Genomic DNA, 12,413 nt, shown 5'->3' with positions numbered 1-12,413 from the left:
TGTGACCTTCATGAGCTCTAATAAACCCCATAAAGGGTTGAACACCATTTATATATGAAGGGGAACATAAGTGTCCATGCAGTATCCAAGTTCTGTCCATCTGTTTAATTATGAGATACAATGGTTGGTGATTAATTTAAGGCGAAGTAGGAAATGTATATCCATCGAGTACAAAACTATACTACATGATTATGCATTTCAGCAATCATGTCGAGTACAAAACAAAAAATTCCCGTCGACATTTTAGCAAACAGATCGTGTACAAAACTCTGCCATGGCATTTCAGCAAATTAACGGATCGAGTGCAGAACTGACTCTATATGCCCATGCAAATGAACAAATTGATCGATGACAAATCGAGCAGAAAACTATAAAGTGCCAATTAGTTCGAGCATACTGACGAATTTTTTTAGCAGCATCAAGAAAATATAAATCGTTAGGCCGTCTTGCCCGATACATGATTGAGCTAGAGATAGCAGCCCTACCATGGATCAACTTGACCGCCGGTGCGTCTCGAGAAGAACGACGGGGAGGGGAAGCTTCTTCTTCGCACGGACGGGACGGGGAGGGGAAGCTCTTCGCACGGACGGGGATAAGTTGTGTAGGGGTGGGTGGAGGGTCATGCGGCCGGGCCGCCGGGGTGATAATTAAGGTCGGTAGGTGGCGTTTAATGGAGTTGCGTGTGTAATTTGCCGTGCACAAGGTTGAGGAATAGGCGGTTCCCTTTGCTGCGCGCACAATTCAAACTATCCCGCCCATGTAGTTTAAATTCGTCATATTTTCGTTAAATCGACATAAAGTCATGTGAGTGGGGGAAAATTAGCGAAGTTGCTTGAAAATAGTAAAACTCTGGAATTATCCTTTAAATATGCTCTACTTCGTGTGAAAAATCGGGGTGTGGAAGCATGTTGAGCTATTTTATTTGTACTTTCTTCATTAAAACTCCCATTTTATGCACTTTGGATGGAAAGAAATCATTTGTACATAAATTTTGACAACGCCGTTTGCAAACACTAATTGTTTTACATGCCAAGATGCACCCATCCACCAAATATATATGGGGCAAAAGTTTATCACAATCTAGCAGATATGTATAATTAGTGAGGGACCCCTTTTGATTTTGTGCAATTTCCACTAATTAGGTAGAGAGAAGGGGTTAATTAATTAGGCCATGTTAGGGGTTATGTGTTTTAGATTAGGTTGTGTGGATTCAAATACAACTTCTTTATTTGTGTGCTATGATTAATCAAAACTAGATCGATCGACTGCACACACATTATTAGAGGCGCATGCCTTTGCGCACAAAGTGCATGTGTGTGTTGTTGGCCACCAATTAACGAGAGAGAGAGACAGAGAGAGAGAGAGGTAGAGAGAGAGCTACATACGAGAGAGCGATTGAAATCCCCAAATTAAACACAATATATATGCATGGCACATTTAATTTAATTAGAGGACCGCGAGCTAAGGCACCCCTGGCCTGCTTGATGCACAATTAAGTGTCATTGACCTATATATAGGGTTTAATTAGGGTTTAGGGTTTAGGGTTAGGAGGTTAGGGTTTAGGGTTTAATGTTTATGGTGTTTAGGGTTTAGGGATTAGGGATTAGGGTTTATTTAGGGTTTAAGGTTTAGGGATCATCGATCGAGTGCGCACACACACATTATTAGAGGCACACGCGCCTTTGCGCATAAAGTGCATGCGTATATGTGTGTGTTTTTTTGGCCACCAAAGATATATAGATGATCGAGAGAGAGAGAGAGAGATTGAAATCCCCAAGAATATGTTCAAATATATATTAAAATATATGCACGAATGCATGCATGGTAGGCCATGCATGCACACTAATTATATATATATATTATGAGGCAACTTAATCAAATGTGTTTTCATTCGAGAGAACTTGTCAAAATTCAAGTTAATTAATTTATCATCGATAATTATATAATTAATTAATGAATCTCACGGAGATGTTATACAACATATGATCGATATAGGCCATGTTTATATTAATTGGTGTTAATCTACCGTTTAATTTGCTAGCTAGCTGCTATATATAGAGCATGTTTTTATTAGATCGGGTTATAGCTAGCTAGTATAGTTTAGGGTTATGTGTTTTAATTAACTAGGGTTTGATTAGCTAGGGGTTAGTTATATATATATGGTTTAGGGTTAATGCATTGCACATTTAATTTAACTAGAGGACCGCGAGGCACCCCTGGCCTGCTTGATGCACAATTAAGTGTCGTTGGCCTATATATAGGGTTTAATTAGGGTTTAGGGTTAGCTAGCTAGGGTTTAGGGTTTAGGGTTTAGTATTTAGGGTGTTTAGCTAGGGTCTAGGGTACGTTTAGGGTTCAGTGTTTAGGGTCTAGGGTTTAGTGTTTAGGGTGTTTAGGGTCTAGGGTTTAGGGTCTAGTGTGTTTAGGGTGTTTAGGGTCTAGGGTTTAGGGTTTAATTAGTGTTTAGGGTGTTTAGGGTTTAGGGTTTAGTGTTTACGGTGTTTAGGGTCTAGGGTTTAGGGTTTAGTGTTTAGGGTCTAGGGTTTGGTGTTTAGGGTGTTTAGGGTTTAGGGGAGTAGTTTTAGGGTTGTTTAAGGTTTAGGGATCATCGATCGAGTGCGCACACACATTATTAGAGGCACCCCGCGCCTTTTGCGCATAAAGTGCATGCGTATATATGTGTGTTTTTTTTCCACCAACAATGATATATAGATGATCGAGAGAGAGAGATTGAAATCCCCTAGAATATGTTCAAATATATATTAAAATATATGCACGAATGCATGGTAGGCCATGCATGCACACTAATTATATATATATATATATATATATATATATATATAGAGCTGAACTATTCTCGAACCCCCCTTAAGAGTGGTTCTAGAATAGCGATTCTAGAACCCCCCCTAATCCCACTCGGTTTCTTCCCCCCGTCCCGACCGATACCCAACCGAACTTCCCACGTCCCGACTCCCGACCGATACCGATTCGTGAACGAAGCGAACTTCCCACGTCCTCCTCGTAAAAACACCGCGCCCCGCCTCGAGCGGAGATCAACCAGCTCCGCACCTCCACCTCCTACCTCGTCGGCGCGGGCGAGCGAGCGGCGGCGGGAGCCGACGCGAGGGAGCTCGCGACGGACACGAAGACGTTGAAGCCTTCTACCTCGTCGGCGCGGGCGAGCGAGCGGCGGCGGGAGCCGACGCGAGGGAGCACGCGACGGAAGCGAAGACGTTGAAGCCTCCTACCTCGTCGGCGCGGGCGAGCGAGCGGCGGCGGCAGCCGACGCGAGGGAGCACGCGACGGAGGCGAACGGCGGCGGTAGCTGACGCAAAGGAGCCAGCGGCGGAGAACAGCGAGATCCCGCCTCGTTACTCGCCGCAATTCGTCTATAGCCCGACGAGATCCGCATTCCCTACAAAGCAGCTTAATGGCTCCAATTAGAGGCAGATCATCGGAACATGCTTCAACATCAATCCGACCAAGCTCCTTCAAGACGCTAGCACTGGAGGAAGATAAGGTACAAAACCAGAAGTTCACATAACTCATATACTGCTTTGTGCTCACTGCAAAACCAAAAAAAAGGAGCACTTTAGATTCTAGTGAAAAGAAAGTTCATAATGATTCATAATGGAAGTTCACATAACTCATTTAGAAAAAACGACCAATTTAGATTCTCCTTAAAAGGTTCATATGAATTTATATTGGAAGTTCACATAACTATTTAACTGCTTTTCATGTACATCAGTATAAACAAAAACCAAAAATAGACTGGAAGTTCACATATTCTCCTGCAGAGTCTATTGTAGGAAAAAGAAAACTTATGTCTTTTACTGGGAAGTTCTTAAAAACAGCTTCTGGAGTTCACTTCAGTTATAAAAAATAAAAACAGCAAAATGAAAAAATAAGTATGCAGGTGCATGTATGCTGGAAGTTCATATTACATTGTTTAGCGGTTAACTTTACTTGTTTTAGTTTTTTGAAGACATCAGACAAAGTTTTATGTATAAAAGTTCTAGTCCAAATGTTCAAGAAGTTCGCATGTTAAAAAACTTACCTTGTTCTGCTACTGCAGGGCAAAGAATCAGGAACAAAAAGGATTTACGAGATAATCACCGGTCGTGCCCTAAAAAGCCTCCAATGACTCCCATATGCCGTGATGAGCCGCTTCATTTATCCAGCCAGTGTTCCGCAATCCCAAGAGAAAGACAAATGCTGCTGCCGTTGAAAGGAATTTCAATCAGAAAATCCAAGAACAAGATGACATGGATAACAGCAAAAGGAAGCGGGATACCACAACATCAACAGATGATGATGAGGATATTATGTGTTGGTCAGGTCCACCAAAAACCCCGTTCACCAATAAAGTGCACCGAGGAGATATTTGCTAGTAATGCAACGTTCCGTCAGCCACGAAACGGCAATCTACAAGTACATCTACAACAAACACAGTGGAAGCAACAATGTGAACAGGGACAAAGTGGCCAAAAGTCGTCTTCTAGCAAGGATGCTTCGAACAAAGCAACGCAGCTTATGGGGATGGTCAAAGTGACAAGATACACCAAGATCGTCGAGGCACTCAATCAAGTCATATGCCGCCTCGAGATCCACTCGCCATGTACCAAAAGTCACACCGCCATGCCCCATAGTACCAGATGATAGAGCCACCCTCGCAGAGCTGCGAACATACACACACGTAAGTTCAATTTATATATTGCTGATAAAAATTTCACTCTTACACACACATTTATTTAGACAAATTTGCATGGAAGTTCACATGCTATATCTTTAGAAAAAACAGTTGATATGATTGGGAAAGATCGTGAACCCTATATCCATGATAAAAGTTCAGCTGATTTTTAGGAAGTTCACATGCTCAGTTTATTATATGAAATGTGTAGTTGATATGTTCTCGATATTCATGTGCAACAGCTTTTCCCGTGAAAAAAGTTCAGATGACTTTAAGAAGTCCATGTTCTTATTTTTTATTAAATTTTAGGAAGTTCACTTGACCTATTCCCTGAAGTTAACATACAAATAAAATATGTAAAAATAAATAAAAAATAATGCAATAACAAAACCGTGGCAATTTGCAGGCTGCAGATCTTGATCCGGACCTGATACCATCCATTGGTCAAGAATTTAGTACATTCAAAGACGCATATGTATTTTACAATACATATGCAAAGCACACAGTGGTTTGGGATAAGGAAAGGACAGCACAACAAGAGCAAAGCGTTACTTGAGATGTGTACGAGAAGGTACACACCGCCAAAGTGTCAACGAGGAAGACCGACAGCGTGACAAGATGACCAAAAGAACTGGGTGCAAGGCCTTTATGAGATTGAAAGAGAGGAGTGATGGTACCTGCATTGTCAAGGACATTACACTTCAGCACAACCATACCCTGCTGTTAAGCCCATCAATGCTAGTTTTCATGCGTTCTCACAAAAAGGTGGATCCAACATTGAAGGGGTTGGTAAAAGACCTTCAGTTCAGCAATATAAAACATGTAAACATAATGGGCCTGCTTACAAGGCTGCATGGTGGCCGTGATAAGATTGGCTGCCACAACAGAGACATACTAAACATGTAAGTACTCCCCCGCCCCCCCCTCCCACCCCCCTCCTTTATATATAAAATGAAAACTTACATGAAAAACAGGGGAAAGAAAAAAGCAAAACAAAAAAAGAAAAATAACAACAAATTTCTTTTTGCAGGAAAGCAGAAAACACGAGGAAGGAGTCCATGAATGAGGTGCAGAATATGTTCAAATTCTTTGAAGACATGAAGAAGGAGAATGAAAATTTCTTCTATGACTACAAGGTTGATGACGAAAACAGACTGGAAAATGTTTTCTGGTCTAATGCTAGCTCGAGGGCAGCATATGCAGATTTTGGAGATTGCATAACTTTCGATACTACTTACAAGTCGAACAAGCACCACTTGCCCCTTGCAGTATTTGTCGGCGTAAACAACCACTTGCAGTCAACAATCTTTGGTGTTGCGTTGATGGGAAACGAGTCAGAGGAGTCCTTCAAATGGGTATTCAGCAGATTCCTTGAATGCATGGGCGGTAAACAACCAATCTGCATACTTACAGGTTTGCAGAAAAATCAGAATCTATACTCCTGTTTGTACCTTCAGTTGTAGTTCATAACAAAAACACACAGAAGTTCACATGTTTACACCCCTGCAACACGAAAAAATAAAAGATATTTAATTTGCTGAAGTTCACCTTTGTTTTGTTTTTTGTGAAGTTTGCTTGCATTATACCTGATGTGTTTTTTCCTAATAATTGTTCAGATCAATGCCCAGCAATGGCAAAAGCAATACCTAAAATTTTCAAACGGACTCTACATAAGTTCTGTAGATGGCACATAATGAACAAGCATAAGGACCCGCTGAAGAAGCTTTATAAACTATTCCCTGACTTGAAGGATAAGCTGACTGCAATTTTGAACCATCCCCTAATGCCATCTGAGTTTGAAGATGCGTGGAAGGCTTTGATTGAAGAGTACAATCTGCATGATATAAATGTCATGATTAACTTATGGGCTGAAAGGAAATTGTGGATATCAGCTTACTGGAAGGAAGTTTTCTGTGCACGCATGACTTCAACACAGAGAAGCGAGAGCATGAACTTTGTGCTGAAAAGGGGTTTTGTCACTGAACGAGACAACCTACACATTTTTGCTAAGCAAGTTAACAACTGCATACAGGCAAGGCATGAAGCAGAGAATGCAGAGGCAAATGCATCAACGGTGAGTGATCGATTTCCTTTTTTATGTTAATGAAAAAAAATATGCTTCAATAATTTGGAAACACATAGGATGAGAACATAAAAAAAAGGAAAAAGACTATGCAGATGTTATGGAAGTTCACAACTGTTTGGTCAGGGGTTCTTCTGTACACAAAAAAGTGTCATCTGTTTTCGAGAAAAAAAAGTATGCACATGTTATGGAAGTTCACATCTGTTTAGTTCTGGGGTTCATATATATATATAAAAGTTATCTTATGTTTCATGTTCAAAAAGCAAATGACTTTTCCACCGACAAAAATCAAAAATGCAGGGCTCAAGGAAAACAGTCACCAGGTATGGCTTCGAGGCACAGGTGATGGATAAGTACACACGGGCAGTGTACTCAGTTTTCCGGGAGCGGCAATATCACAGCACAGCTTTCCGCATTAAGACTTCCCAGGATAATCCCAACATTTACCTTGTGCATCACTACAATCAGAGTAAAGAATTCGCTTGGTCAAGACATGAGTTCAGAGTGCTAGCAGATGAAGTTGAAGGCCGCTATGAATGCGAATGTAACTGTGGGAACATACAGGTAAAAAAAAAAAGCCTCTTTCATCAATTGCTTTTGGTTGTATTACACTACAGATGCATCTAAAAATAGTAATCGTTGACACGCAAAAATATAAAAATTAACCGAGCTAATGTTAACTTTATGCACACACTTGGTTGTTCTGCCACCATGTCATAGCTGTCTTTGAGCACCTACGCCTGGATGAGATACCAAGCAAGTATATACTCCAGAGATACACCAAAGATGCAGTGACAAACCCTGATTACAACCGCAGAGACTACAGGACAACAACAGACGATGGGACTTCAATTGAATACGTACGAACAATCCTTTACAAGAAGCGATTAAAATTATAAACAAAGGATGCACTTCGGAAGCAAAATTCCAAATAGCATTATCTGCCTTCAGAGATGCCAATACAAACCTGGACAATGAGGATGCAGAGCCGGAGAATAATGAGGATGCAGAGATGGAGAATAATGAGGATGCAGAGATGGAGAACAATGAGCAGTCATCGAACCAAGAAAACACAACACGAGAAACTGGCGAGCACAACGACATTCCTCAGACTGAGGACAATGATCCATATGCAGATATACAGCCTCCACTACTTGCAATAACAAAAGGAAGCAAGACTACAGATGCTGCAAGGAGGAATGGAAAATGCAAACCCCCTGCACCTGCCCGTCCGGAACCAGAACTAGATGAATACGGGAGACCGAAAGGTACAAGATTATGCGGAACATGCAATAAAATTAATGGCCACAATTCCAGAACCTGCAAGGCAAGGCAGCTGGCTAAAACACTCTTGGAAACACATAAGAAGGTGTATGGGCCTACAGCATCTTCAAGAAATATCAAGGTCCGCATAAGAAACTTGCTTGCTCGCCAGCACATTCCCAGAGAATGATGAAGAGGAAAAACTGGACACAGATGAGGGTGAATGCTTCGAAGATGAGACGGATGATGAAGAATATGAGCAAGAAGATGAGGATGAAGATATCACTGAGCAAGAAGATACACAGAAAACACCAGATGTGGAGAGCAAACTGCAAAACTTAAATAAAACGGGAGGACAAAGGAAATGCAGCGTGTGCAACCTAAGGCTAGGACACTACGCGTCAACATGCCCCAACAGGGAAAAGATACTACAACAACAGATTGTTGAACGACAAAGAAGTGATGGTGCAACAATGAAACCAAAAGGGGTGAAAGCTTGTGGTACATGCAATAAGATAAGGGGACACAACTCTAGAACTTGCGCAAGAAGGCAGCTTGAGGAACAGCTATTACACCTGCAGTCAACAGAAAATGATAGCAACACAATGGAAGATAGAAGCAATGAGAAGAACAAGGAGAAAACACAAACTACACCAGCACCTATAAGAAGGAGTACCAGGAAGAGGTAGACACAAAAAAGGAAAAAAAAATAGAATAGTTCATACTGAAAACAAATATGTAGTTGGTTACATTGTGTAGAATAAATATACTGCTGAAGTTCACTATTTGTTCATGCTACTGCTGATCCAAAATGTAAAGAACAGGAATTTTCATAAAAATCATTTATTTTAAACCTCTACACAGGATGTTGTGAGAATAAATATATCGTAATTCAACTGCTAGACAGTTGTTCACGTAAAATGTTGATTAAAAAAACATCAGGAAGTTCACATCCGATTATCCGCGAAGTTCACTATGTATGACGGTGTGAAAAAAAAGTTCGTATAAAAATTAAACAGGAACACACATGCAAGAAAAAAAGGGAGATCAGATATCAACAGCTGCGAAGTTCTCACATACTATTCATACGTGAATGATACTCTAATTGTTAAAAAAATGAACAGACAACATATAGGATTGCAAAAAACAAGAAATAGGGACATCTTCATTGTATTATAAAATGAATAAAAGGGAAGGGAAACACAAAGTAAAAAGAGAAAATTATGACTGCGAAGTTCAGATCTAGCCAACTAAGGAATTCTCTTAAACATAAAACCTAAAAGAAAGTGTAGGTAAATTAAACGATTACAATCTGATCATAGAAAAAATAAAAATAAAAATGTCCCTACAAAACTAAAATCTTCACCAATCCCTGCCACGCTTCTTCTCGGGATGTTTGAATAAGGAGAAGAAGCCCCTCTCAAACAAATCCAGCCTTCGATAAACCTCGTAGGTTGCATATGCATCCCGTGCAGCATATTCCAAATGCTTAGGCGGTAGAGGCGGCGGATTAGCCCACATCCTGTGCTCTGCCCTTCCAAAACCATCCTTCATCTCAAAATAGATTGGATCTATAATAGCTCCAGCAACATCCTTCAGGCCTTGAAGTTTCTTCTTTTTGTCCGGATCTCTCCATATTTCCTGGATATCCTTCAGATTATGAACATAGAGATTTGAACGTGAGAGAACTTTGCGCCTTCGTGGTGCAAAAACCAGCAAAAATGTACCTAAAGCCATGAAGAAACTCAACCAAACTTTCACTCCTCTCATCAGCATGGCATATGTGGTACACAAGAACATCGGTGCCAACACATAGCTGGATCACAGCAGCTTTCTTCGGATTGAAATAGGTACCACTGAGTTTGTCATACTCAACATCAAGACCAACAATCTTCCTAGCAGAAGAATCGAGGGAACCTTCAGCATTGGTGATCCACTCCTCAACACTAGCTGCTGAATTCGTGTACAGAACCTTCATAGTGGTTGTGCCATGGCAGGGGAATGTGTACTCGTGGGAAAAAGGAGCGTTTGCCATGCAAAAACGGTGGACAGAAGAAAAGAAAGAAGAAGCAATTGGTAATTCACGTGCACCGAGCCAGAAAAAGAAAAGACCTGTATTTATAGATTGAGATGTAACAAACACGTCGTGATCCACGAATTCGGGAAACAAACAGTATATATCCAAAACAAATAAATAGAACAGCCGATGGAGATAACAAGAAAACAAAAATTCTGCGGGATAACAGAAACAAAAATGACCTTATCCGCGTAATTCAACTGCTAGACAGTTGTTCACGTAAAATGTTGATTAAAAAAAAACATCAGGAAGTTCACATCCGATTATCCGCGAAGTTCACTATGTATGACGGTGTGAAAAAAAAGTTCGTATAAAAATTAAACAGGAACACACATGCAAGAAAAAAAGGGAGATCAGATATCAACAGCTGCGAAGTTCTCACATACTATTCATACGTGAATGATACTGAATTGTTAAAAAAATGAACAGACAACATATAGGATTGCAAAAAACAGTAAAATAGGGACATCTTCATTGTATTATAAAATGAATAAAAGGGAAGGGAAACACAAAGTAAAAAGAGAAAATTATGACTGCGAAGTTCAGATCTAGCCAACTAAGGAATTCTCTTAAACATAAAACCTAAAAGAAAGTGTAGGTAAATTAAACGATTACAATCTGATCATAGAAAAAATAAAAATAAAAATGTCCCTACAAAACTAAAATCTTCACCAATCCCTGCCACGCTTCTTCTCGGGATGTTTGAATAAGGAGAAGAAGCCCCTCTCAAACACATCCAGCCTCCGAAAAACCTCATACGTGGCATATGCATCCCGTGCAGCATATTCCAAATGCTTAGGCGGTAGAGGCGGCGGATCAGCCCACATCCTGTGCTCTGCCCTTCCAAAACCATCCTTCATCTCAAAATAGATTGGATCTATAATAGCTCCAGCAACATCCTTCAAACCTTGAGTTCTCTTCCTGTTGTCCGGATCTCTCCATATTGCCTGGATATCCTTCACATTATGAACATAGTACTTTGAACGTGACAGAATGGTGCGGTCTTCTGCGACGCAAAACCCAGCAAAAGTGTACCTATAGCCATAAAAGAAATCATACAACTTTTCACTCCTCTCATCAGCATGGCATATGTGGTACACAAGAACATCAGTGCCAACACATAGCTGGATCACAGCAGCTTTCTTCGGATTGAAATAGGTTCCACTGAGTTTGTCATACTCAACATCAAGACCAACAATCTTCCTAGCAGAAGAATCTAGGGAAGCTTCAGCATTGGTGAGCCACTCCTCAACACTAGCTGCTGCGTTTGTGTACAGGACCTTCATAGTGGTTGTGCCATGGCAGGGGAATGTGAACTCGTGGGAAAAAGGAGGGTTTGCCATGCAATCGGTGAAACAGAGAAAACGCACAGAAAAAAGAAAAAGGAAAGGGAGAAGAATCGGTGATTGATATGCACCGAAACACAGAGGGAAAAAGACATGTATTTATAGTTCCAGAAATGTAACAGGAGACGTCGTGATCCACAAATTCAGGGAACAAACCAATACATATCCAATAAAACAAAACAGAAACAGCCGAGAGATAACCACAAAAAAACAAAAAAATCCTGCGGGATAACAAACAAAAAAGGATCTTATCCGGGGCCAGTTGTGAGCTCACGTGCAAGCACAAAACAAAAAAGCATAAAAAGACTACAAAGAAGTTCACGTGATAACAGTGCAGACGTTCGCACAGAGTAAAAACACTGAAAAAATAAAAAGCTGTTCCACACCAACCAACCACCCCCCACCCACCAAACCACGCCCAACCCACTAAAAACCACCACTCGGCGCAAAAAAAAAGTCAACCACTGCCTGGTGTTCCGCCGGAAGAAACATCCCACGGAGAAGGAGTCGAAGGAAGAGCAAAGGGAGAACAAAAGAACAGAGAAAAAGAAGAAGAAGAAGAGAATTCTAGCAAGATCTACAGAAAAGTAATCCAGCATCAGAAAAGCGAAGGGATTACCTAACAAAAGAAGGTGCGTCTAACCCATCCCCATCCCATCTACTCATTGAATCGCCGTGGATCTTCCTCTCTTTCATCCTTCATGGCCGTGATTTTGAATCTAGACTAGTATAAAAAACAAAGATCTAACAACTTAACAAAATAAATACTTTAGAGATTACTTAAAAAATGTTTTGCATACGATAGATCTATCAAAAAAATCAAATAAAAACATGTTAGGCAGAGGGTTGGGGGGGGGTGGAATAGACACTAATGAACAAGAACAGGAGTTCAGATAAGAACTCCCGAGAAGCTCACTTGTGAAAATAAATGGAAAACAATATACAAAAAATAAA

The 12,413-nt window shown here is 40.6% G+C and overlaps 2 protein-coding genes across 2 annotated transcripts; both read right to left on the bottom strand.

The window, feature by feature from the left end:
• Positions 1–9,398: 9,398 nt before the first annotated feature.
• LOC127347056 (uncharacterized) lies at positions 9,399–10,014 on the bottom strand. Its single transcript, XM_071829103.1, has 2 exons — positions 9,787–10,014; positions 9,399–9,686 (listed from the first exon to the last, which is right to left on the bottom strand). Exons 1-2 carry the CDS (start codon positions 10,012–10,014, stop codon positions 9,399–9,401), a joined length of 516 nt encoding a protein of 171 aa, XP_071685204.1.
• A 767-nt stretch (positions 10,015–10,781) lies between these two features.
• Positions 10,782–11,399, bottom strand: LOC139839057 (uncharacterized). Its single transcript, XM_071829102.1, has one exon. It carries the CDS (start codon positions 11,397–11,399, stop codon positions 10,782–10,784), a length of 618 nt encoding a protein of 205 aa, XP_071685203.1.
• Between the last annotated feature and the right edge of the window lie 1,014 nt (positions 11,400–12,413).

This window comes from Lolium perenne, chromosome 4 (genome assembly GCF_019359855.2).
Source record: "Lolium perenne isolate Kyuss_39 chromosome 4, Kyuss_2.0, whole genome shotgun sequence".
Lineage (NCBI taxonomy): Eukaryota > Viridiplantae > Streptophyta > Magnoliopsida > Poales > Poaceae > Lolium > Lolium perenne.
The sequence above is the reverse complement of the archived record's forward strand: the minus strand, read 5'-3'. Positions and strand labels throughout refer to the sequence as shown.